General features: G+C 39.4%; 3 protein-coding genes and 1 pseudogene across 3 annotated transcripts; all 4 read left to right on the plus strand.

The window, feature by feature from the left end:
• The first annotated feature begins 5,644 nt into the window (after window positions 1-5,644).
• On the plus strand, window positions 5,645-8,251 carry LOC116126820 (annotated as a pseudogene).
• Window positions 8,252-10,073: 1,822 nt separating this feature from the next.
• On the plus strand, window positions 10,074-12,074 carry LOC116126821 (cytochrome P450 CYP82D47-like). The gene is made up of 2 exons (XM_031412494.1): window positions 10,074-11,171; window positions 11,451-12,074. The coding sequence occupies exons 1-2, from the start codon at window positions 10,227-10,229 to the stop codon at window positions 12,072-12,074; spliced, it is 1,569 nt and encodes a 522-aa protein (XP_031268354.1). The 5' UTR covers window positions 10,074-10,226.
• Window positions 12,075-14,617: 2,543 nt separating this feature from the next.
• On the plus strand, window positions 14,618-22,779 carry LOC116126850 (cytochrome P450 CYP82D47-like). Its single transcript, XM_031412529.1, is given in 5 exon segments — window positions 14,618-14,651; window positions 14,693-15,087; window positions 15,090-15,589; window positions 20,425-20,556; window positions 21,525-22,779. Coding segments are annotated over 4 exon segments (1,731 nt in total). The 5' UTR covers window positions 14,618-14,651; window positions 14,693-14,774; the 3' UTR covers window positions 22,311-22,779.
• A 499-nt stretch (window positions 22,780-23,278) lies between these two features.
• Window positions 23,279-25,038, plus strand: LOC116126847 (cytochrome P450 CYP82D47-like). Its single transcript, XM_031412525.1, has 2 exons — window positions 23,279-24,253; window positions 24,406-25,038. Exons 1-2 carry the CDS (start codon window positions 23,288-23,290, stop codon window positions 25,036-25,038), a joined length of 1,599 nt encoding a protein of 532 aa, XP_031268385.1. The 5' UTR covers window positions 23,279-23,287.
• Window positions 25,039-27,450: the final 2,412 nt, after the last annotated feature.

Genomic DNA, 27,450 nt, shown 5'->3' on the forward strand with positions numbered 1-27,450 from the left:
GTTTAGGTGGATATTGAACTGAGAACTGATTGTTTAACCTGATATTTTATTTCTCTGTTTTACTTTAGTTTGCCTTGATTACAAACCCCCATTCATTACTGTTGTCAAGTTTACTGTTTAGAGTTTAATTTGCGTTTCTGTTGTTTTTATTGTTTTAGAATATAGAAATTAATCGAGTCATTGCCTGTGGGATCGACCCTTGCTTGCCCTTTATACAATTCAATAGTTAAGTTAGTAAAGTTAATTAATTTGGTGCATTCGGCACGCTACCAGTACTATTCATTATTTTCTGCGATTCATTGTTAACATCTTAAGATTGTTATTGTTTTACTAAATCGTGACCTAAGCGATGACATTCCAAAAAGAAAACTCAGAGTCAAGAGTCCAGGAAAGACAACTTGTCTTGAACAAGCCAAGCCAAAATCCAACTCTTTGAGGGCGAAACAACCCCGAATCGACGAAGATAAACTTGAGCTTTAAAATCAAGGAAAAAGCACATCGAGGGAAATTGGCCCTAAGTTGGCGACCAAAGAACTCGAAAAGGACAATAAGTCTAAAACTGAAGTTTATCGTTGCATTAGATTTCCTCGTATAAATCGGGATTGAAAATCTCAAATCGACGAAGTTAAACTTGAAAAAATCCAAGAAAAAGAGCGTCGGGCAAAATTGGCCCTAAGCCGGCAATGAAAGCCCAAAAAGGACGACAAATCCAAATCGATGCTAAAAGTCACATAAAAATTTTCTTACACGACTTAGAGCAAATTCAAATCTCAAAGTCCAACTATGACAAATTAAATGACTCCGTAGAAATATAACAACCATTGCTCGAAAAAGAAATAATGAAAAATTTTCTTTCATTAATTAAAGCTCAATTACAACCGAGCAATTACAAAAATAATAACAAAAAAAAAAAAAAAAAAAAGGGATTCTTCATGCTGATGGAGGAGCGAGACATTCATCCTCGACCTGTCCAGGAAGGTCATCGTCGAGAGGAGGAGGAGATGGCTCGTCAGTAAGAGGAATGGAAACTTCCACTCTAAGGTTGGGAACCTCGATTAATGGGATATATCATGGTCAGGGGGGTTGGATCCTCGACTTGAAGCTAGGGCTCGACCTCTTTCTCGCCTCTTTCGACCTCCCCTTGGTCCTCGCCCTTTTCCTCGGACTCGTCTGAGTAAACAAAAGTCTCCCCCCGGGCTTCAACCCTCATCCTTTCAACTTCTTTCTGATAAGCTTGGAGAAAGAAAGAGAAGTCAATTGAAGGATAGGCTTCCTATTCCAGATAAGAAAGGTAGATGTTTCCCAGGCCAGAGTAGTAATGGCCTCGTTCAGCTTGTCAATCAGAAGCTTGAGCTGTCTAGCCTCAGCTTCAACCTTCTGGCGACCTGTCATCTCCCAGCTAAGGTCGAGCAAAGACTGTTTGGATTTGGCCTCCCAGCTCGTGGTAGCTTTCTGATCCGAGGATAACTCAGAGTTCAGTTTGTTGTTGGCACCCTGCTACTGCACCAAAGTCTCCGCGACCTCTGCTGCCTTAGCCTCCACCTTGGCTCGAGTAGCCTCGCTCGCTTTAAGCTTGTCAAGGAATTCCCTTCCCTTGCCCTGGAAGGTTGCGATTTCCCCCCTAAGTCGCTCAAGCTCAACAAGTCTAGCCTCTTTCTCCTTCTCTGCAAGCTCGGCCCTAGCCATAGCATCGTCTGTACAGCCTGCCATTTTTGGTGTTTCGCCTCTACAGTGTCGTTGCATTCCTCGTACAGAAGTCTACTTGCCATGGCAACCTGAAAAGAGGAGACGAGGAGTCAACAAGAAGCAAGAATAACCTGCAAAGGGAAAAGGGGCGCGGATTACCCGTTCCTTCGCCACGTAGCTGCAGGTTAATACCAACATCTAGGACGGAGATGAGTCCCTAACGGCCGCGAATGTTCGTAGGGTAACACAATCCCTGGCCACCGCGACCTCAACACCGATATGGTCGGGGAGTTGGTCAATCAACCTATTGACCACAACTTGGGCCGCTTCGTCTATTTCCTTGTTTTTTGGCTAGGATGAGCCAGGCTTACTCCCCCCAGAAGCGTCTGCCTCACTAGTAAGGATGAATTTCTTCTTAGCCAAGCCTTTGGCAGCTTCATTTCGAAGAGCGTCGACTTGCGTGGTAACCTCTTTGCCCGAGCCAATCTGCTACTCGNACTGCTCTTTCTCATAGCGGTTTACATGCATTCTTCTCTCTCATGGCGAAGACCGCTCTTTCTCATAACGGCTTACATGAGGGTAACTCTACACTCACGAGTTCCCCATCGCACAACCTATTTTTTTTTCTTTTCTGTAGCACTTAATAATCATTTTATCCTCTAGTGCTAGTTCTTTTTTTTCTCTTTACTCTAAGAGAATTGGTTCTTTTCTTTATCTCTATTCATAGAGTGTTTCTTTCTCATTTCTCATATTTCTTTCTCATGTGATTGCTCAATTAAACATATGCATATGGATGGCTGATGCCTAAAATATTTCTTATATGCATTCATGACATGCAAATATGCTCTGTTGCATAAAGTAAGGTTCTCTACTTCTACTCTTGCTTCTTTTAGACATTTCATCAAACAATATGTGTGCATACATAAACTCTATTCTATTTGTTAATGATATTTCTCTCTTAATCATCCAAAATAGGAGTTCAACTCCTTTAAAACATCATACAACCTGCAAGGAAAAAAAAACACTCCAAATAATCCTCTTTAATCCTTCTAATTTTATCCACACTTCTTCCCAACTTTAACAACACAATCCACCCTTCTCATGGTGGAAATTCTTTCATATAACAACATTGAATTCATCAACTCCTTTCAAANAAAAAAAAAAAAAAAAAAAAAAAAAGGGATTCTTCATGCTGATGGAGGAGCGGGAGCTTCATCCTCGACCTGTCCAGGAAGGTCGTCGCCAAGAGGAGGAGATGGCTTGTCAGTAAGAGGAATGGAAACTTCCACTCCAAGGTTGGGAACCTCGATTAATGGGATATATCATGGTCAGAGGGGTTGGATCCTCGACTTGAAGCTGGGGCTCAACCTCTTTCTCGCCTCTTTCGACCTCCCCTTGGTCCTCGCCCTCTTCCTCGGACTCGTCTGAGTAAACATAGGTCTCCCCCCGGCCTTCAACCCTCATCCTTTCAACTTCTTTCTGATAAGCTTGGAGAAAGAAAGAGAAGTCAATTAAAGGATGAGCTTCCCATTCCGGACAAGGAAGGTAGATGTTTCCCAGGCCAGAGTAGTAATGGCCTCGTTCAGCTTATCAATCAGAAGCCTGAGCTGTCTAGCCTCAGCTTCGACCTTCTGGCAACCTACCACCTCCCAGCTAAGGTGGAGCGAAGACTGTTTGGATTTGGCCTCCCAGCTCGTGGCAGCTTTCTAATCTGAGGATAGCTCAGAGTTCAGTTTGTTGTTGGCACCCTGCTACTACGCCAAAGTCTCCATGACCTCTGCTGCCTTAGCCTCCACCTTGGCTCAAGCAGCCTCGCTCGCTTTAAGCTTGTCAAGGAATTCCCTTCCCTTGACCTAGAAGGTCATGACTTCCCCCCTAAGTCGCTCGAGCTCAACAAGTCTAGCCTCTTTCTCCTTATTTGCAAGCTTAGCCCTAGCCATAGCATCGTCTCCGCAGCCTGCCATTTCTGGTGGTTCGCCTCTAAAGTGTCGTTGCATTCCTCGTACAGAAGTCTACTTGCCATGGCAACCTGAAAAGAGGAGACGAGGAGTCAACAAGAAGCAAGAATAACCTGCATTGGGTAAAAGGGGAGCGGATTACCGGTTCCTTTGCCACGTAGTTGCAGGTTAATACCAACATCTAGGATGGAGATGAGTCCCTAACGGTCGCGAATGTTCGTAGGGTAACACAATCCTTGGCCACCGCGGCCTCAACACCGATATGATCGGGGAGTTGGTCAATCAGCCTATCAACCACAACTTGGGCCGCTTCGTCTATTTTCTTGTTTTTTGGCTAGGATGAGCCAGACTTACTCTCCCCAGAAGCGTCTGCCTCACTAGTAGGGATGAATTTCTTCTTAGCCAAGCCTTTGGCAGCTTCATTTCGAAGAGCGTCGACTTGCGTGGTAACCTCTTTGCCCGAGCCAATCTGCTACTCGGGTGTTTTATTTTTTGTCGAACCTCCAGTTGGTTCGGACGCTTTTTTCCTTGGCCCTTTTTGGGGCTCCATAATGCTTTTCCCACCAACTACCTTAGTAGTAGTCGCGGGCTTCTTCGCGCTTGGGTCTCCCCCAAACTCGCCACTGGCACGCTTAGAGCTTGCAATTTCCACAGGCTACTTCATCCCCAAAGCAGTTGGAGCCTCTGTAGTGGTTGCGAAGGCATCCATTTTCTTCTTTTTTGGTTTTTCGGCCCACATTTCTACAAGAAAAAAGGCAAGAGAATTAGTAATCTATTTTGCGCAAGAAAGCAAGCGTGAGCAAGCAACAACTTAACCTTTCTCTAAAAGTGCTAAGAAATTGGCCTCGTCCCAACAGAAGTCGTATGCTTTCAGGTGAAAAAGAGTAAGAAGCTCATTGACGTTGAGCTGATTGTCCGGAAGATTGCTAAAACACTGCAGTCTCTGTAAGCTCGCAGCTAGAAGATAATTCTGCTCGACGTTAACTGCAAAAACAAAATAAGACAATCAGTTAGAATGTACAGCTCAAGAACAATCCTCACGCATACATGGGAAACCCGAGCCTTACTCGCTTCCGTAGTGAAGACACGGTCTCCAGGGCTTCGTAGAAGAAGAACTGCGAGTCTCAGTATAGAACCTTCTTCGGGATGTCGATCAGCCCGTTAAAGCGTACTCTCCTCGCTTTGGAAAGGTAGTACATATGGTCTTGCCCTTTTTTGAGCTTGTACAAGTGGACGAGCTCTTTGACGGATGACCCAGCCAATTTAGCGATTATGTACGTGATGTACATCGTGATGATGTTCACATAAGAGTTGGTCGTTAGTTGGAGAGGAACGATGTCGAATCGCCTTAACACGTTATCGATGAAGTAGCGTGGGGGAATGGATACCCCGCACCTAAGGAGAGTCTCGAAAATTACTACCCATCCAGGTGGAGGCTTTTTTCGAGTATATTCCTCGGGAACCATTAAGTTAAGTTGTGGCGCATAGACCGCTCTTATACGTTCAAGATCCTCGATGGTGATCGACGATTGCTGTTCTCTTCGCAGCCTGTGGGTTGGGGATGGCGGGGAATGAGCCAGTTGGATCGAAGCACAATCGACAAGCCCGCAGCATTAGGGTCCGAAATTCTGGTAATGAATTCTTCAGATATCTCGAGGGACACATCCCCAAGGGCTATCGAGCCTACCAGCTAATCGAATATACGATCTATTGTACGACTGCTAGACGACGACATGGTTGTAACTCGACTTTGGGTACCTGAAAAAAGAAGTGAACATGTGTTAGAGCTCGAACAAATCGGCGACCATTCCACACTCGCTTCTATTTCAGGAACCCAAGATAGCTCGCGTAATGCAGTGAAAGTACACGACCAACTCGAGACCATTGGAGACGCACCCAAAAAACCCAACTAAAACCTTAAAACATCCAATGTGGCTAGCCACCCTTGGACATAAAAATCAGAAAAACAAAAGAGAATAAGGAAGAGAAGCCTTACCAGAATGGGGAAAGTGTTGAGAACTCGTGAGAAAAACCATCGCCATGATGCAAGAGCAACAGCGGAGAGCAGCAAGAGAGTCAAAATAACTTTCAAAGTGATTACTCCGAAGTTTTTCGCCACCTTTTATAGTGGTTTGCATGGGAGACGAAAGGACGGGGTTTAATCGTGGCCGTCGACTTAAAGTCGATCATCACCCTTCATTTATCGAGTAATCTTAGCCCTTGGATGTGGCCACGTGTTGACCATCCACAGGGAGCGACGAACTGTCAGATTGCAGTAATGATAACCATCGCCGCACGTTACCTTAACTTTGCGTGTAAACAGCTATTGTTGCCCATGCGCGATGAAACGTAACTGACAAAGGCTACCGCATTTAATGCAGGACGACCATGCAAAAATTACCTTTATACCCTAACTGTTCATATTCTTAGTTTTGACAGGTACCGTGAGGAATAAAGATCCAAGTGTGAGGTACGTTAGCCAAGCACAAGGTCGATCATGGGGACATGGTTGAACATGCACTCGGAGACTCACTGTTGAGGCAGAACTCGGCATTAGATCGAGCAATAGTCTTCGAAGCCCAAAACAAGCATCGAACACTAGGGGGCAAATGTTGTGTGTGATTTTTCCGCCAAGCTCTGGCCAACTCAAGGATATAGCTCGACCCATAATGAGCTCAACAACTATGATTGATCAACCCAACATAAGCTTGTCGAGATATAGCTCAACCCAATAAAGCTAGTCGCAACCAATTTGAAGAATTATTCAATCAATCTCCAGATTACTTCAGATCCTAGATATTATGGGAATGACTCGATCAACAGTGATCATTGCCCAATCACGAGAATATCGGAATTGCGATCCGGATCAATTGTAATGCCTTTAATTTCGCTCTTTTCTTTGCACGAATCTTGTTTAAAAACCCCTTCAAACAATGAGGAAGGGGTTACAAATTTCAGATAAGGATTGCATTGTAAGTTCTCACAACAAATAAAAAAACACAATGGACATAGGTTGTTAACCTCACCAAACCACTTTAAAAATCTCTTTGCTTTTAATTCATTTCATTCATATTCATTGCTGATTTTCACTAATCACGCACACATCGGTTCCGATCCCGGCAAGGTTGAACTGGGATCTCTTTGCTTCAGATCCTAGATATTACTGGAATGATTTGATCAATAGCAATCACTGCGCAATCACAGTGCCCAATCGCGAGAATATCGGAATTGCTATCTAGATCAATTGTAATGCCCTTAATTTCGCTCTTTTCTTTGCATGAATCTTGTATAAAAACCCCTTCAAACAATGAGGAAGGGGTTACAAATTTCAGATAAGATTTGCATTGTAAGCTCTCACAACAAATAAAAAAACACAATGGACGTAGGTTGTTAACCTCACCAAACCACTTTAAAAATCTTTTTGCTTTTAATTCATTTCATTCATATTCATTGCTGATTTTCACTAATCACGCACACATCTGTTTCGATCTCGGCAAGATTGATCGGATCACTCTAGTTGGTATAGAATTCTGTATCAACATGGATTAATTTAAAATTAATGATGAATATTAAAATTTATTTTTTGGTTGGATATAAAATTACTATATTGTCCTTTTTTAAACGGATTTTATTAATAGATTTCAATGGAAAGTAGGTAATTGTCAGTTGCAAACTTTTTTTAGTATCAAATACAGCCAAACCTTGCTTCCAAACTTTCTTGTAATTTTCTTTTTGTTTTGACAAGGTTTGTACATTTGAAAAAGTTTAAAATTGAGAACGTACAGAACATAAAATTAATTGAGATAAGGCTAAGAAGAACAAATGATGATACATAGGAGAGATAGAATTAATAGAGAATTATAAGTTTTAACATTGAGTAATACTGCACTTACAAAGATTTATATACAAAGTGATATGTTAAAAAATAAATAAAATAGTGAATATAATGAGTTTGACTTTTTATTGCACTCTTCCATTTATTTTTTGCTACCTTGGAAATCTTGGTGAGATTTATATAGTATTATTGTTTAACATTATCTGCCAATTTTCCCCTCTCTACTAACTTTGTAGGCTCTCATAGCGGCCGCAGACACTTCAACAGTTACATTGACGTGGGCTCTGTCTTTACTTCTCAACAACCCCGATGTCTTAAAGAAAGCTCAGAATGAATTAGACATTCAGAAAGGCAAGCGAGGGAGTCGGACATAAAAAATTTAACTTATCTCCAGGCCATCCTGAAGGAAACCATGCGTCTATACCCTGCTGGTCCACTCGTACTTCCACATGAATCTACAGAAGATTGCACCGTTCTTGAGTACCATGTACCGGCGGGCACACGGCTCTTTATTAATCTTTGGAAGATTCATCGTGATCCTTGTGTTTGGTTGGACCCTTGTAAGTTTCAGCCAGAAAGATTTCTTACGACCCACAAGGAATTTGATGTGATAGGCCAGAATTTTGAATACACGCCGTTTAGTAGCGGCAGAAGAATGTGCCCTGGAGTGTCGTTTGGCCTTCATGTTATGAGACTTACACTTACTTCTTTGCTGCATGGGTTTGAATTTGCAACCCCGTCTGAGAGAAGGGACAGTAATTACTCTTGTTAAAATCGCTCCACTCGAACTTCTTCTCACTCCACGACTTTCTCCTTCTTTATATGCTTAAATGGATTTAATTCAATGATAATTGATGTATACTCTTCTATATTTTTTATTGATCAATGATGTGTTTCTGTCGATTTATTCAACGATCATGCCTATGACACCATAAAGATTGGCTACTTCCATGCATCATCACATGTACCTAGGATTATAGTGGACATGAGTTAATTTGAGCCGCCGAGGAAACCAAACTATAAAACTTAACCTAAGGGATTGACATGATGATGAAAAAAGTTTACTTTCTTTATTGATTTCTTAGGTTCAAACCATCTTGGGATTATCTATCATATTTATGGCTTATCTGAAATATTAGGTTTATAGAGTGTTCAATAAGTCTTAAGGATTAACTGAAGTGTGTGCCATCCAACATTATGGTTACAACAAAAAAAAAAAAAAAAAAACTATGGGCGTGTTTGGTTCATTATTCCTGCCCATATTCTCAATCATATTCTCCAAATAATCTTTGGCATATTATTCTAGAAATATTACCCAATTTTTTGTAATTACTTTTAGACCCCATAAGGTTATTAATTTCATTAAATACCCCCTGAAAAAAGTTTAAAAAATAACAAAAATACCCCTGTGACCCATAACTGGCCAGTAATTCACCGATCTGGCCTTTTCCAGCCAGATCCACAGTGGATTTGGTCGAAAAAGGCCAGATCTGGCCATTGTTGACGATCAAAGATGGTCGTCGTTTTGGTCTTTTTCGGCCGTCGATTGCCATAGCAGGCCGTAGATCTGGCCTTTTCCGGTCAGATCCGTGGTGGATCTGGTCGAAAAAGGCTATAACGATGCGTTACGACATAGATTTGACCGGTCTATATTGTAACGTAATTTTTCAACCAGATTCCGACGATGGTGGCTGGAATCTGGCACTGCAGGTGGTAGGGGTATTTTTGTCATTTTATATATTAGGGTGTTTAATTAAATTAGTAAACCTAGGGGTTTTTTTATAAATTTTTAAATTTTATCTCGTAATACTCCCCTATTCGACTATCCAATATTATTCCCAAAATTCTATCCAAAATAATGAACCAAACGCATCCTATAAAACTTAATATAATTAACTAAATAGCATCACAATCAACACCACAAGCAAATTGAAGGATTTTGTGGGCACATGGGTTGAATTAATTGGAGATAATGACAGGTAAGCATTTAATTCAAATATTAAATACTAATATATTCCAGGAATTCAACCCGTCCTCTCTTACCATTCGCCGTTCCACGTAAGTTTAGATGCTTTCCAGTCACCAAATTTTGTCAGACAGTCTATTTGTTTGTTTCAAGTTATATTAGGAATTTAAGTCTTGACATTAAACTCAATCACCTACCCACGTCTCTTTTAAAATTTAATCAATTCCAGTAATTTTTTTTTTTTAATCCATCAATCTTTTAAATTTATTAACAGATTAGGTATTCTAATATTTTAAAAATTGATTGCTCAGTATTCTTAAACTACCAAAACAAATTGCAGAAGCAGTTCTTTGAAAAGCACAAAAATCTGATGAAGGTTTCTTTTTCAATTGCTAAAAGACGCACCACACGGAGAATAAGAAGACGCGGTCACGCACCGCATTAGGGTGATAGGGTCCATATAGCCCATCCCGTCCCCATCCCCTTCACTAAAATATCAATAAATCAGATATTCAGATAAATAATTAATGATTTAGAAAATAAGGACGGCAGCCAAAATTGACAAGAATGTAATAATGTTTTTTGGGCTCAATTATTTCATTGGCAAATATGTGGAGCGTTGTTAGACTCAAATGTTCCACTTTTGTTGAATAGATCGATCAACTATTACTGATCCATAAACAGCAAGTTAATTATTACACCTCAGAAAGTACCCGTACATGAAAATATCTAGTACTTCTCATAAAGGAAGTAATTTGCAGCGGAAGTACACCCAGCATCAATGGAATTTTTACTAAAAATCGTTGCGGTCGCTGCAATTTTTGCGGTCTTTCTCTACACTTTCTTATTGATATCAAGATTAATCGTACAAAGGAACGGAAGCAAGAAAAGAGTAGCACCAGAAGCCGATGGAGCGTGGCCTGTTATTGGTCATCTACACCTCTTAGGAGGCCCAAAACCAACTTTCATGGTGTTAGGAAAAATGGCTGACAAGTACGGACCAATCTTCAGTATGATGATGGGGGTTCATCAAATTTTAGTGGTAAGCAGTTGGGAGATTGCTAAAGACTGTCTCACTACCAATGACAAAGTCTTTGCTAATCGTCCAAGAACAATCGCTTTGGAGCTTCTTGGCTACAACTTTTCCATGATAGGCTTTAGCCCATATGGCTCCTACTGGCGTCAAGTACGCAAGATAGCAACACTAGAGCTTCTCTCCAACCATCGGCTTGAGAGGCTAAAACATGTACGACAATCTGAGGTGAAAGCTTCGTTAAAAGAGTTATATGAGCTATGGGTTCAGAAAAGTGGTAGCTCGGATAGGGTTTTGGTGGACATGAAAAGAAGGTTTGGGGACGTAACCCTTAAGGTGATTTTAAGGATAATTGTGGGAAAGAGAATTAGTTTGCAAGAGGGTGATGAGAGTAATGACAAATGGAAAGAGGAATTAACGAACTTTTTTGAATTGAGTGGTAAGTTCGTGGTGTCAGATGCTCTACCATTTCTGAGGTGGTTGGACATAGGGGGAATCGAAATATTAATGAAGAAATCGGCAAAAAAGTTAGACATTGTTGTTCAAGGATGGTTGGAAGAGCACAAGAGCAAGAGAGTTTCCAGCGAGATGAAGGAAGAGGAAGACTTCATGGACGTGATGTTATTCCTTTTGGATGATCCAAATGAGTTTCCTGATCGTGATGTTGATACCGTCATTAAAGCTACATGCCTGGTATGCCTCTAGTAACACATCAATAAAAGTTTTCTTTGCAGAGAAATAGTACTTTATCTCGGTTATAAAACTTCATTAAATAAACAACACCTCAATGCTTAATGTTACTATTCCATTGATCTATAAACAACAAGGAGCATATGGTGTCGAATTACGCATTTGGCCATATTTCAAGTCCAGTTTAGGCTTTAACCTAGTACGTATACATAATTGTAAAACCTTATCATTTCATTCAAACTTTAAAAATATATGCTCTATATAATCTGTATCATTTTGCAGGCTCTCATATTAGCAGCCTCGGACACCACAGCAATTACATTGACTTGGGCTCTCTCTTTACTTCTTAACAATCGCCATGTCCTGAAGAAGGCGCAAAATGAATTAGATGTCCAGATTGGTACGGCAAGGCAAGTAAACGAGTCAGACATGAAAAACCTGATTTACCTCCAAGCCATCCTCAAGGAAACAATGCGTTTATACCCTGCTGCACCACTCGCCGTTCCACACGAGTCTATGGAAGACTGCAAAGTTCAAGACTACCATGTCCCAGCAGGCACGCGTCTTTTTTTAAATCTCTGGAAGATTCATCGTGATCCTCATGTTTGGAAGGACCCCTGCAAGTTTCAGCCAGAAAGATTTCTTACGACCCACAAGGAGGTTGATGTTAGAGGCCAGAATTTTGAACTTCTACCATTCGGTAGTGGCAGAAGAATGTGCCCTGGAGTGTCATTTGCCCAACAAGTTATGCAACTTACACTTGCTGCTTTGCTGCATAGCTTTGATTTTGCAACCCCATTGGATGAAGCCGTTGACATGGGCGAAGGCTTGGGATTGACTCTGGAGAAAGCAGCTCCACTTCAAGTCCTCATTACTCGACGCCTCTCTGCTTCTTTATATGGTTGATTAACTTTGGAAGATCCGTTTAATTTGTTCTATATTTTGGATTAACCTATTATGGATTTTTATTTATTTGTTATTAGTTGGGGAGTTATCATTAATTTTGTGATTTATAATTCCAGTTATTATTTGACAATCCAAAAACTAAGGGTAATAAGGTCATTTCAACGTTTGAAATAATGTTGGAGCCCAAAATCTAGTAATGGATTCTAATGAAGGGTGAAACGTTGATAGTTTTTGAAATGGAGGTACCAATTGTAGTTTCGCTATAAGGTAAGGAGTTCATCACATCTTACATTGCTAACAAATAACTGAGGATTCAATTCTCACTAAACTAAAAAGATATGTTTTGGGTGAATAACACTTTCATGAAGTCTAAAAACAAACATTGCGGGTCTAGATCGAAGTGAACAATTTCGGCTAACCTACTAGGCCCAAAGTGAAAGGAATTTCGGATTTTTCTTTAATTGGTAAGGGAAGGAAACGACAAGAGCTTTATGAAGTAAATCGAGGCCAAACCCATTAGTACGTTGTGCCACAGGGCAGAGATAGAGATGTAAAATACGTTCTAGGAAGGGGCTAGATCTTCCTTTTACCTAGAAATGGCAACCCACATACTTAATCACGATTCTCGAAAGCGGCTGCTGAAGTATTTTTCCGCACAATGGTCTTTTCTCTTATTTTGTACTTTTTCAATTGCGTTCAGCTTTTATTACATGCTAATTAGGGAGAAGAGTCGTGCAAATTATCAAAGTTTTAAAACATTAATATTGACATTGTTATGTTAACATCCGTGATAATAATAATTATTATTAATGTAATGAGTGTAAGAACGGATACTAGTTTATCTTTTAGTGAGAAAAAAACATATAAATCTTGCCAGTGATGCACAAACCAGCATGTTTTAAGAAATTTGCTTGTTAGGAGAGAATCATAAAAAATGATGGCTTCGTTTGGTTCAAAATTTGGGGGTTTTGAGAAAAGTTTTTTGAAAAAAGTTAAAAAAAAGTTGAATTGGGCAGGTATTACGATGTAGGATTTATAAATTAATAAAATGCCCCTTATGTTTGTTTTTTTACAAAATACCCCATATAATAAAACAGTAAAAGTTAACAAAAACACCCCCAACCCACCCTCAAACACCCCCAGCCGGCCACCACCACCGGAGGTGGCCGGAGTCTCCTTATCGGTGCATGACCGGCTGGATCTTGCCGGTCATGCGCCGATATGGCCTTTTCCGGCCAGATCCACGGTAGATCTAGCCGTATTTGCTCTCAACGACGGCCAACAAACGGTTGTCGTTGATGGTCAACGGCGACCGTTTGTTGGCCGTCGTGACCGACTGTTACGGCCAAAGATCTGGCCATCAACGGCCAGATCTTTGGCCTTAGATCTGGCCTTTTCCGGCCAGATCCACCGTGGATCTGGCCGGAAAAGGCTAGATCGGCGCACTACCGGCCAGATTCAGCCGGTAGTGCGCCATCCTATCAGATTCCGGCCATTTTCCGACGGTGGTGGCCGGAATATGGTAAATGTGGATTGTTGGGGTGTTTTTATAATTTTAAAAAAAATATTTAGGGGTATTTAATTGAATTAACAAATTTAGAGGGTTTAAAAAAAATTGAATAATATTGAAAATAGTATTCCCAAAAATGAGAGTTTTTGGGTATTTTACTGTTTAACTTTTTTGGGAATACTAAGAGTAGTATTCCCAATCTTGAACCAAACGAAGCCGAAAGTTTTTGGGTATTTTACTGTTTAACTTTTTTGGGAATACTAAGAGTAGTATTCCTAATCTTGAACCAAACGAAGCCGATATCGTTTCAGAATTTTTCTCAATAGTTTTATGGGTAAAATACTTTTTCCCACCCACATACTTTTAAAATATCATTTTATTACCTAAATTTATATTATGTTTTCGATTCTAGCATAGTTGCGACCCTACATCATCATAATTCTCTTTTTCGATTATCACTCACAAAAACCACTCAAACCCTATTCCCACCAACCCCACCAATCGTCGACAATCGAACGATTAGGGTTTTACGTAGTCGTCCCTCCAAAGTTAAATTTCGATCAATCCTAACTACCAAAATTTACCTTCTACCACCAAAAGACTTATTGGTCTCTCCTCTTCAAAAGCCTCAATAGTTTGAATGGAGTTTGCTCTCTGTTCGTCATCAGAATATAAATTTGAGTAATAAAATGGTATTTTAAAAGTTTGTGGTTAGAAAAGTGTCATTAAACCATTATTTGGATAGGAAAAAGTGGTTAACTCAGTTTTATATATTGACAAATATTGTTAAGCCTTGCCCCTTAAGAGACAAAATAATTACTACATTGAGTATATCAAGGGTTCACTTGAGGCACACGAACTAGCAGATAAGAATCCAACCAAGATAAGGATGCCATGCCCATGCCGCTTAATTTAGAAAGGGACTGGATCTTCTTCTTCATTTTTCTAGAAATGGCAACCGACATACTTAATCATAAAAAAGATGGTCGAGCGACACACATTTCTGCACAGTTGTATTTTCTATTGTTTAATTAATACGTGAATACTCTATAAATGGAGATGAAGAGGTCCCTTCATTATAGTTTCTAAATTAGATTTTGATGAAGAGGTCCCTTCATTATAGTTTCTAAATTAGATTTTTCGTCCTGACTCCTTATTTAAACGTAGGTGCGAGTCTCTACTTAATAGCAATGGACTATTTTCTTTCATCACATAAAACAGCTATTGCTGCAATTTTGGCCGTCTTTCTCTACTCTCTGTTATTGGCGATAATAAGAAATTTGCTGAGAAATAGAAGCAAGAAGAATGCAGCACCAGAAGCGGGTGGGGCATGGCCTTTGATTGGTCATCTACACCTTTTACGCGGCCCAAAACCGCCTCATAGAGTGTTGAGCAACATGGCTGATAAGTATGGACCGATCTTCACAGTCAAGATGGGCGTGCACCAAGCTTTAGTGGTGAGTAATTGGGAGATTGCTAAAGAGTGCCTCACTACCCATGACCAAATCTTGCCAATCGTCCAAAAGCAATGGCCATGGAGCTTTTAGGCTACAAGTTTGCTATGATTAGCTTCAGCCCATATGGCCCCTACTGGCGTCAAGTACGCAAGATATTAACACTTGAGGTTCTCTCAAACCATCGGCTTGAGAAGTTAAAGCATGTACGGGCATCCGAGGTGAAGACTTCTTTGAAAGAGTTATGTGAGCTATGGATGCAGAACAAAAGCAGTGATTCAAACAAGGTGTTGGCGGCGATGAAAAGATGGCTTGGGGACATAACACTTAATATTATTTTAAAGATAGTTGTAGGAAAGCGCTGCACTTCACAAGAGGGTGAAGTGAGTAATGCATGGAAAGAGGAACTAACGAATTTTTTTGCATTTATTGGTAAGTTCGTGGTGTCAGATGCGCTACCATTTCTAGGTGGTGGATAAGGGGGCGAAGAGGTCGATGAAGAAGACTCCAAAGAAATAGAGATTGTTGCTCAAAAATGGTTAGAAGAGCATATTAAGCTTCGTGAAAAAGAAGAAGATGAGCTGAGAAGAAGAGAGAAATAATAAAACTGCTTCTTTATTATTAGTCGACCAAATAGAAGCAGACAAGCAGACTATATAGTCATTATTACAATGATTAGTTATAACATAAAATGTAATTAGTGAAGCTAACTACTAACTAATCTGTAACTAATCTGAAGATTAACAACTAATCAGTATTTACAATATTTACACACCTTAATACTCCCCCTCAAGGTGGCTGGTAAATGTCTTTTACAGCCATCTTGGACAACAGAAAAAAACTGAGTAGAGGGAAGAGGTTTAGTAACAGGTCAGCCAATTGGTATTGAGAACAATGGGCACACATTTGGAACTCCCAAAGCAACTCTTTCACGAACAAAATGGCAATCTATTTCGATATGCTTAGTGCATTCATGAAAGGTTGGATTAAGGCAATATGTATCGCAGCTTGATTGTCACAATATAGCAAGCAGGAGAAGCAACTGTGACTTGAAAATCTTGAAGAAGTTGCTACAACCATGAGAGCTAACTGGCAGTAGAGGAAAGACTCAATACCAGCTTTAGCTAATGATCGAGAGATGGTGGTCTGCTTTGGCCTTCCAATAGACTAAAAGATCTCCAATAAAGATGCAAAAACCTGTACGGAGCACGAGAATCAAGACATGATCCCCAATCAGCATCAGAGAATGCTTTAAGGTAAGGAAGAATGAGATGAAAACAGCAACCCTTGGCCAGGACTGTTCTTGAGATAACGAAGTAGATGATGCACCGCCTTGAGATAGGAAGGCAAGTTGGGCCAAGATTGAGTGAGCTTGTGAACTGCAAAAGTGATACTGGGCGAGACAAAGTGAGGTAAAGAGTTTCCCAACAAGCCGTCATAGTGTGTAATCATCATAAAGCAATTCACCTTCAGTAGCAGTCAACTGAGTTTTGATCCATGGGAACAACAATGGGCTTACAAGCCAAGTAACCAGAGTCCTCAAGCAATTGTAAGGTTAATGACGTTGAGAAAGTGCATACCCTGTTTGGATTGAGCAATCTCAAGACCAAGGAAGTATTTGAGACCACCAAGATCTTTTAGCTTAAATTGAGTTAGCAGAAACTGTTTGAGCTCATCAATAGCTTGAGGTGAAGGGCTATTAGGATGATATCATCCACATAAACGAGAAGAGCAATAAACGAGGACCCATGACTCTTTGTAAAGAATAATCGGACTTGGAGTGAAGAAAGCCAAACTTGATCAAGGCTTGAGAAAATTTTGAATACCATTGTCTCGAGGCTTGCTTGAGACCATAAATTGACTTGTGAAGCTTACTACGAGTTTGCCTTGAGATGGAGAAGACTCCCCCTGTCTAGGATAGCCTAGAGGGAGATCCATATAGACTTCCTCAAAAAGATCGCCATTTAAAAAAGCATTATTGACATCGAGTTAGGCTAGTGCCAATTATGGAGGCAGCAAGGGCAAGAAGAACCTTTACAGTCACTAATTTTGCTACTGGAGAAAAAGTGTCAATAAAGTCCAAACCTTCTGTGTTGTATAGCCTTTAGCTACCAAACAAGCCTTATGTCGCTCAATAGATCCATCGATTTAGTTGATCTTATAAATCCATTTCAGCCAATGGTATGTTTGTCATGAGGAGAGAAGTGACAGTCCAAGTGTTATTTTCCTCCATAGCTTTTAACTCTTCATGCATAGCCAATCTCCATTCAGGAACTTCACGGCTTGGTGATAGTATTGAGGTCAACCTGAGAAGATCACTGAGCACAAACTGCCTGTGGAAATCCGAAAGGCCATGATAATATATATTTAGAGATTGGATAATATGCAGAAGTGGAGAGGAGTAGAAGAACCAGACAAGCAAATTGCAGTGGTAATCCTTCAAGTAAGGAGGTTGATGAATCATCCTGGTAGATTTGCGAAAAACAACACCAGCAGATGAAGAAGCAGTGCTGGAGTATCATTTACTGGAATATTGGCTGCTGAAGTAAAGTATCACTAGAGACAAGTGGATCATGAACAGTGAGGAATCAAGATCTGAATAAAAGGAGCTTGTAATGAAGAATGGGGCAGAACTAAATCTGGAAACAGACTAGGAACCTGATCGAACTAGTAACAACATGAGAAGGAACACTTCCTCATAAACACATCATCGCGGGAAAGAACACTTGTTGGTTTCTACATCATAGAACTTATAACCTTTCACACCAGGCGGATATCCAAGAAAGCACAAACTCGGCACGAGTTGGAACTTGGTTCGATGAGCAGCTAAGGTGGAAACAATGCTAAACACCAAAGACTCGAAAAACAGTGTAATCAGGAGCTGTTTTGTATAGCAACTGAAATGTGTGCTGTGTCTCAATAGTGGGGAGAGTTCTGTTAATCAGAAGCTGCCGTAAGAACACAATCTGTCCAAAAAGAAACTGGAATCCTGGATTGAAAAAACAATGACCGAGCACATTCAATAAGTGCTGATGTTTGCGCTTTACAACTGAGTTTTGTTGAGGCCTTTCAACGCATGAAAACTGATGCAAAACACCCTGATCTTGAAGAAACTCAGCAAAAGATAACTCAGGTGCATTATCAGATCGAAACACCTTGATTTTGGCATTAAACTGAGTTGAAACCATGTTGAAAAACTTGGTATCACAGAGACAGCATCAGACTTATTCTTCAACAAATACCCCCAGTGAACCGAGTGCAATCATCACAAGAGTCAAAAAAATCGATGACCAGTATAAGAAACAGTTGGATATGGCCCCCAATATCACAGTGCACAAGATCAAAGGAAATTTGGACAAATGATTATTTGATTCAAAAGGTAGCCTCTTTGCTTAGCAGAGGGGCAAATATAACAAGGATCCACCTTATGTAATCTAGTTACATCACATTTCAACTGATCTTTCAAAGAATCAAGTCTCTTAAAAAATATGTCCTAATCTATATGCCAAATGTGAGCAAAAACATTATTGACAAAAGCATTGGAATTAGAATTCAAACAACGAACATTAAGAAATAGAGATCTTGAACTTTGTCACCCCTGCCAATCCCTCTGGTGGAAGATCCTAGATAACAAAACAGTCAGTGAGAAAACTCACTTAGGGCAGATCTAGTTACTAAAGCATTGACTGAGATCAAGTTGATTTGAATTGAGGAACAAACAGTACATCCTTAAGCACAAGATCAAAATGCAATTTAACATCACCACCAAAAGAACCAAATCTGAGAATTATTTGGCAAAGTACTGTCGTGTGATGAACAATTCAGAGAAACAAAACGACCAGCTTGAACAAATATGTCGAGTAGCTCCTGGTCTACAATCCAGAATTGATTGGAGGAAAATAAAGGACTCAGAAGAACAGAGAAGCAAATACCTGCTAGATAGTTGTTTGAGCAGGATCAGGAGCATTGGTGAACTTTGCTGAGCTACTCAAATGTGTAGAAAGCATGGACATTACTGCTGATATTGATCGGAGTTCAGATTCTGTACAAAACCTCCAAAAGAATTAGAGTGATCTGATTTATTATCAGTAGTAGAGACTTGATAGAGCTGCATTATAATTGTTGTTAGATCTGAATTTATAGCCAAGAAATATCCATGTATCTTGTAGCAACGATCCACAGTATGTCCAAAATCTTGCATGTGTGCAATAAGGCATATCTCTTTTCTGATTCTTAGGAGCAGTGAAATAAGAATTTTGAGAACTAGGACCACCAGACTTGCTACATCTGTTTTAACAGCAAATGCCATTGTGCCAGTAGAATTGCTCGATCAGGGGAAGGATTGGTTCTCCTTGCTGTTCCTCTTGAACATAAGAGAAAACACGATTAATAGGAGGCATCGGATCCATGAGAAAGCAACTGACCACGAACTTGAGAAAGAATCATCAAGTCCCATTAAGAAAGACATTATGTACTCCTTTTGATGATGATTGTTAAGATTTTTAACTCCGTCACAAGTGCACTTTCCACAAGAACAATAGGCCGGTAATTACTCAGTTCTTCCCATATAGTTTTCAGCTTTGTGAAGTAAATGTAACAGAACTCTGTTCTTGACGCAGATTCATCAATTCACGTTTAAGCTAAAAAATTCTAGGTCCATTCCTCTCTGAAAACGATCCTTAAGAGCGAGCCATCTCTCGGGCAGAAGAAGCAAAAATAATACTGGCAGAAATTTCCTTTGAAACCGAATTTAAGATCCAAGATATAACAATATTGTTATTGCGAGTCCAGGAATTAAGTAGATTATTGTCAGTACCTTTAGGTTCAGAAATAGAGCCATCAACAAATCCCACTTTGTTCTTCACGGATAGGGCAATCAACATCGCACGACTCCAACTGGTGTAATTCTCATCAGTGAGCTGTTGCGAGACAAGCACTTGCCCAGGGCTGTCAGAATGATGAAGATAGTAAGGATTGGAAGGTTCATCAATGGCAGAATGATTCGAATTTGTACGCTCTTCAGAATTGGAATCATCAGCATTCGAGGACAGAGTGGCCATATTGACGAAGGCAAGAACAATCAGCGTAGAAAGGAAGAAAAACGAGCAGATTTGCAGCGGATCAAATATGCTCTGATACCATATTAAGCTTCGTGAAGAAGAAGAAGATGAGCTGAGAAGAAGAGAGAGAATGAAGAATAAACTGCTTTCTTTATTATTAGTCGACCAAAATAGAAGCAGACAAGCAGACTATATATAGTCACTATTACAATGGATTAGTTATAACACAAAATGTAATTAGTGAAGCTAACTAACTAACTAATCTGTAACTAATCTGAAGATTAACTAATCAGTATTTACAATATTTACACACCCTAATAGAGCACAAGAGGAAGAGACTTTCCAACGAGAAGAAGGAAGAGGAAGATTTCATGGACGTGATGCTGTCCATTTTGGACAATGCAGATGATGAGTTTCCCGGTCGTGATGCTGATACCATCAACAAAGCTACATTCCTGGTATGCCTTATCTTTTCCCCAATAAAATTTTTTGTCGTTGAAAATTTAATTTACGCTCTCTATATAATCCTCTGTAATTTTTGTTTCATGTTAAAAGAGCTTATATCAATAGCTCAACAGAAAATTAAAAACAATAGCTTAGTTCATGTTGTTACTGGTCGATCTATAAACGAAAGGGCTACATTTGTTGTCAATTATATATGCATTTCAAATCCAGTTTTTATCTTTTCATTCCACTTCTTCATCATGTAAGCAACATATACCAATACTAATAAACCATAAGCGGAAGCCCAAGAACATACCTCTAGCCATAGTAATCAAATTCCAAGTACTGTGAAAGACGCTGGTAAATTAGGATCAGTTCTACTCTATTCAAGACCTTATTCTATGTATAGATGGAGAATCGTAGACTTTCTTATAGACTAGTGAACTTGTTTTTAGTTCTACTCAATGTTTTTATGTTCTCTGTCACTTCTTTTTTCCATCAAAGAAGAAGAGTTTATATAAACGGTTACCACTAACAGTTGGAAAATCAACTGCTATTGGGAGTTACCTATTTAGTGAAGGGCCACAATAACTTACACGAAAAAAAAATATATATAATTGCTTTGATAGCAGACGGAAGGGATATTAAGCTACATTCCTGGTTTGAAGTTTTGTCATTTTATTTCATAAAGAAATAAAAATCAAGAAAAATGTCGTTGATCTTTGATTATAATGAGTTTGTTTCCATTCTTTTTAAAATTCCAAGAATGTGTGATGCATTGGCGAGATATAATAATCACGAAGGTCAATTCCTTTCCTTCTAATGTCGATTTTTATGTTGAAGACGAAAAAATAAGGATGGTAAATTTATAAGGCTAAGTAAAACAAGCCTTTAGGATCCGATCTCCAGAGAATCTAATTACTTGATATTAGACCCCACTGTTAACATTTTTGTGTATATATATGCTCCAATGGTTTTGCAGTCTCTCATCTTAGCGGCCACGGACACTACAACAGTTACATTGACATGGGCTCTTTCTTTACTTCTCAACAATCGGCATGTCCTGAAGAAGGCACAAAATGAACTGCATGCAAAGGTTGGTATAAGAAGGCAAGTAGAGGAATCAGACATAAAAAATTTGGTTTATCTCCAAGCCATCCTCAAGGAAATAATGCGCCTGTATCCTGCTGGACCACTCTCAGTTCCACACGAGTCTATGGAAGACTGCAGCATCAATGGGTACCATATAGCAGCGGGCACACGTCTTCTTGTTAATATTTGGAAGATTCATCGTGATCCACGTGTATGGTCGGATCCTAGTAGGTTTCATCCAGAAAGATTTCTTACAACCCACAAGGATATTGATGTAAGGGGCCAGAATTTTGAATTTATACCGTTCAGTAGTGGCAGAAGGATGTGCCGAGGAGTGTCATTTGCCCTTCAAGTTATTCAACTTACACTTGCTGCGTTGCTGCAAGGGTTTGATTTTGAAACTCAATCAGATGAACCTATCGACATTAGAGAGGGAATTGGATTGACCATGGTGAAAACAGCTCCACTTGAAGTTCTTCTTACTCCACGCCTCCCTCTTCCTTATATGGTTAAATTATATTCTGAGATTTTTATTTATAAGCTTAAATATTGCTGTACCCAGAATATTTTAAAATGCATGGATGATGTGGCCTTCATGCATACTGTTTCAGGCCTAATTCTATTTAGTTGGTTTAATTATTCGCAAGTTTCCAGGGCTATTGCGTACATGACTTAGTTTTCAGAGGCCATTGTGAAACGGTAAATTGATAGCTAAAGCTTAAATAATCTTGAGGATATATCAGATGGGGTACCGGATTGTATTTTTTTGGGAATCTCAACCCGATCTCCAATAATGAGACTGATGTTCCATCCCAAGTGTTATGGTACATCCATATGCTTACTCTGACTTCTTCTGGTGCTAGATGATCAAAAGCATAACATTCCTAACCCGGGAAACAAATGAAAGCAAGAATCCAAAAATTTGTTGATGGAAGAGCCGAACATCTTTCATTAGAATTTTGGAGATGGCATCAAAGATCAAGTGAATTTTCGATGTTTCGTTCCGGCCGTAGTGATGGTGTAAGCAGATATATATGTTTCAATCGTAAAAGTCTATTATATATTTCTAGTCAGATCAGACAAGAAGAATAGCTTTAGGAGAGCATTTCAGTTGCGAGGGAGACCAGCTTTAAAATAAATTTATTTTAACATGCAAGTATTTGTTAGTAACTGGAAGTGGCATCTTTTTTTTGGCTTTCTTATATTTTAATTCTTTTGTTAGCTTTCAAGTTTTTATAAACCATTTTTAGCATATAAAATATTTGAGACAATTTCATTATGTATTCTGTAATTAATTTAAATTTATTATATATAAACATTTAATATTAAAAATATGATACCGTATAATTAAAGCGTGACTCGTCTATAATGACCCTTGTTTCTGAATGAATTAATCAAATCCAAATTGTCTGTAGTACTAGACGGTGATCCTGATGCTGATGCTCTAACATAGTTGTTCCTAGGCAAAAAAAAAAAGAAAAAAAAATGGCTTTATACTGGCTACTTCAGCTTCAGATTTGCATATTGCAGGCCGTTTCGCATTTTTGAAGAATACTTATTATATTAAATAATGTCTCCACTGATGTTTATATAAAGGTCAAGGCTATCTCATTTTACCAAAACACGTTTAAGGCTGATAATTGGAAGCCATATATGGAGTTCATTTTTGCATTCCTACACTCTTCGCTGGCAGCCCTGTCTTCTTTCTTACTATTTCTCTACTGTCTATTATGGATTTCAAGAAGAAATCAACTGTATAACAAGCGTTTACCACCGGAAGCTAGCGGTGCATGGCCTTTTGTTGGCCACCTTCCTCTATTTGGGCCAAAAAAACCTCCTCACGTAGTCTTGGGCAATCTGGCTGACAAATACGGGCCAATCTTCAGCATAAAGATGGGTGTGCATCGAACTGTGATCGTGAGCAGTTGGGAAATGGCTAAAGAGTGTCTAACTACCAATGATAAAGTCTTCGCCAACCGTCCAAAGATGTTAATGTCGGAGATCCTGGGCTACAATTCCGCCATGGTTGGCTTCAGCCCGTACGGACCTTACTGGCGTCAAATTCGCAAGATAGCCACGCTTGAACTCCTCTCTACCCACCGACTTAAGACGTTCAAACACGTACGAGAATCCGAGACGAAAGCTGCTCTAGAAGAGATGTATGAGCTATGGGATAAGAATAAAAGTAGCACCCACGAAACTAAGGTGATGCTGGAGATGAAGAAATGGTTTGGAGACATAGCGTTAAATGTGATTTACAGGATAATTGTAGGTAAGAGATATGTGGGGAATACAACATCAAGTGAGGCTGAAGAGAAGGATCCGTGGCGAGATTCAATAAGGAAATGGTTTGAATTATCGGGGAAATTTGTGATATCAGATGCAATTCCGTCTCTAAGGTGGTTGGATTTGGGAGGAATTGAAAGGGCTATGAAGAAAACAGCAAAAGAACTAGATTATTATGTTCAACAATGGTTAGAAGAGCACAAGCGGAATAGAGCTTCTACCAAGGTGAAGGGTGACCAAGACTTCATGGACGTGATGCTATCCATTCTTGAGGACACAACAGAAGAGATCGCCAATCATGATGCTGATACTACCATTAAAGCTACATGTCTGGTATGATTTTTGCCTACTAATTAAACTATGTCAATTTCAATTTGATTGATTAGAATTTTAAAATCCACCCTTCGTTTATACAAAAACCCAAAAAATTAAAGTAAAGAAAACTTGATGGCTTCTAATTAACTAATAGTCATTTTCATAAGTAGGCTCTTATCATGGCGGCTTCGGATACCACAACAGTTACATTGACATGGGGTCTTTCGCTGTTACTCAACAACCGTGATGTCCTACAGAAAGCCCAACAAGAATTAGACACCCACATCGGTAGAGAAAGGTTACCAAATGAATCAGACATAAAGAACTTGGTGTATCTCCAAGCAATCATCAAGGAAACGCTACGTTTAAGCCCAGCCGCAGCCATGACAGTTACACATGAGTCTTTGGCTGATTGCACAGTGGGTGGCTACCATATCCCTGCAGGCACACGAATGTTTGTTAATCTCTGGAAAATTCATCATGATCCACGTATATGGCCAGATCCTTACCAGTTTAAGCCTGAAAGGTTTCTTACAACCCACAAGGATTTCGATGTCAAAGGTCAGAACTTTGAATATATACCGTTTGGAAGCGGTAGAAGAATGTGCCCTGGCTTCTTATTTGCATCTCAGATTATGCAACTAACGATGGCTACATTGCTCCATGGATTTGAAATTTCAACACCGTCAGATGAAGTGGTTGATTTGGGAGAGAGTTTCGGGACAGCCAACCTCAGATTCGCCAAACTCGAAGTCCATCTCACTCCACGCCTGCCCCTTCATCTTTACAAGCAGAATGACTAGCTCCAGTCGTATTCCCTTTTTCTATGTCAACGTTGAATTATGAAATTTGCCTTACGAAATATGAATCCTGTAACGCTTGATGAATTACATTGATCGTTTTCATCATGTTTGCAAAAACAGAACCTAGGATAAATCGAAAGTACATTATTACTCCTTATAACTATTATTGCTTAAATTTTTTATTTAAAAAATGGTATCAATATTCTCTTTTTTAATCTTTCACTTAAAAGAGATAAAACTATTATTATTTTAGTTATACCATTAGATTGTAAATTTGTAATATCTCACTCCATTCTAAATACTACAATTGATTTTGAATATTCCAACTGCCAACATTCAATCTAGCATGTTATATATATGTATGGGATGTGTTTCCTTTGAGGCTGTGCACACGGCTACTATTACGAACGACGATAGGCTCTCTCTTATTACCCAACAACCACCGTGCGGTGGAGAAAGTCCAATACAAATGAGATACCCACATTGGTAGAGAAAGCCAATCGTAAAAGAAACGCAGGGGATCTGCTGGATACACATTCTAACTTACTTCCTATGTTGTTCCATGATGAGATCATGATCATTGATCAATGAGGATCAAAACTAGATCAATAGCCAAAATTTCCAATAAGATGAGATATATTGACTCATCACTGTACTACTGCATATACTGTTCTGAATCTGGCTTATATCAAACGTCTTTCTGGAGAGTTTAAAATTTCGGTTCTGCATTAGGACCGTCTCTTCAAATATGGTGCACGTGTTAATCTCTCATTATTTATGTTTGTTTTCAAGCATTTCTTTGACGACATGGATTATTAAATCAATTTTTGGAGTAAGGAGATAACTTTTTAGATTTGCAAATCTTCATTACAATCGGATTAGTGGTGGCTGTTCTGTTTAAATAAGAAAAAAATAAAAGTGGGGTGATTTCATGTAGTGGGTTTTTCTTATGGTGGAACATCATATCGTATGCAATTGGCTTTTTAACTTATACAGAAGAAAGTAAAATACCGACAGGAGTAAAATTATACTGACAAACCACCACTGAGGGTACAATGGTAAAAGAACAAAAAGTATCTAACATGATCTCCCAAGTTATGAATTTCCTTAATGGTAAAGAAGTAAGAGAGAGATCTAGTATGGTCTCCTAAGAAGAGGATCTAACATGGTTTTTCAAAATTCGAAACTCTTTGATGATAAAAAAGTAAGAGGAAGATCTAACATGGTCTTCGGAGTTTGAGTCTCCATGACCTCTAACAGAGGTGGACCCGAACACCCCAATTAGAAAAAAAAAAAAAAAAAAAAAAAAAGTTTACTAGCAATAGTTGATTTCACAATTACCAAATACGTCATATAATTAAATGGTGGAAAGTAACAAATGGTGACAAATTTTTTATGTCACCAACCCTGCAGATTCAAGTTTTGTCTATGAGTGGATAAGGACCACACACTTGTCCAAACTTTATCAAAATAAAAAGATAATGATTACGGAGTGGTCTCCACGTGTTATGACAACTTGTAGAAGCACTCATTACATTGACCTAAAAGGTGTATAAATGAGCACATCTCTTCACGAAAAGAGGAGGTTGGGCATATGACAGCTAGACATAGATTTGAGGTTCAATATTTTTCTTTGTAAAGCAAAGTATTTCTTCATCTTTGTATGCCTTATAGGCAATATCATAAAAATAGTCAGAGAATAATAAAATAACAGTGGATGTAGGGTTTGCTTTAAGCATTCGAACCACTATAAAAACTTCTTATCAGTCTATTATTTATGTTTCTACAACATATATAATCTCAGTACCATATTCAAATGTCATCGATCAATCACGTGTAATTTCTTAGACTCTCTTAGCACTTTGCATGTGCGAGTCGTTGATGTCAAAATCAAGCATCAATAGTTTGGTGGCCCATGCAAGTCTCAAGCCTGTGTCTAAGCTCCCCGATGGCGTGGCAAAATCTCACGTGTCAGAGTTCTCCGATCGTGTGGCCAGATCGCATGCGTCAGAGTTCTCCGACGCATGGCTAGATCGCTGATCGCACGCTCAGATCGTCTTGATCTTCAGCTTCAGATCGCGTGGCCAGATCTGATCGCACACTCAGATCGTCTTGATCATCAACTTTAGATCACTGATTTTTAGCTTCAAATCGTGTGTTTAGATCGCTGATCTTCAGCTTCAAATCGCTGATCTTTTGCTCTCTGATTACATGGTCAAATCGTTGATCGCACGCTCAGATCGTCTTGATCATCAACTTTAGATCACTGATTTTTAGCTTCAAATCGAGTGTTTAGATCGCTGATCTTCAGCTTCAAATCGCTGATCTTTTGCTCTCTGATTGCTTGGTTAAATCGTTGATCGCACACTCAGATCGTCTTGATCTTCAGCTTTAGATGGCTGATCTTTAGCT

The sequence above is a fragment of the Pistacia vera genome, unplaced genomic scaffold (assembly GCF_008641045.1).
Source record: "Pistacia vera cultivar Batoury unplaced genomic scaffold, PisVer_v2 Contig184, whole genome shotgun sequence".
Classification (NCBI taxonomy): Eukaryota; Viridiplantae; Streptophyta; class Magnoliopsida; order Sapindales; family Anacardiaceae; genus Pistacia; species Pistacia vera.

What these genes read in the sequence shown, in the direction of transcription:
- LOC116126847 (XM_031412525.1), top strand. Translation starts at nt 23,288, where the DNA reads ATGGAGTTCATTTTTGCATTCCTACACTCTTCGCTGGCAGCCCTGTCT. An exon ending in CCATTAAAGCTACATGTCTG is followed by an intron (nt 24,254 to 24,405) that starts GTATGATTTTTG and finishes TTTCATAAGTAG; the next exon opens with GCTCTTATCATGGCGGCTTC.
- LOC116126821 (XM_031412494.1), top strand. Translation starts at nt 10,227, where the DNA reads ATGGAATTTTTACTAAAAATCGTTGCGGTCGCTGCAATTTTTGCGGTC. An exon ending in TCATTAAAGCTACATGCCTG is followed by an intron (nt 11,172 to 11,450) that starts GTATGCCTCTAG and finishes ATCATTTTGCAG; the next exon opens with GCTCTCATATTAGCAGCCTC.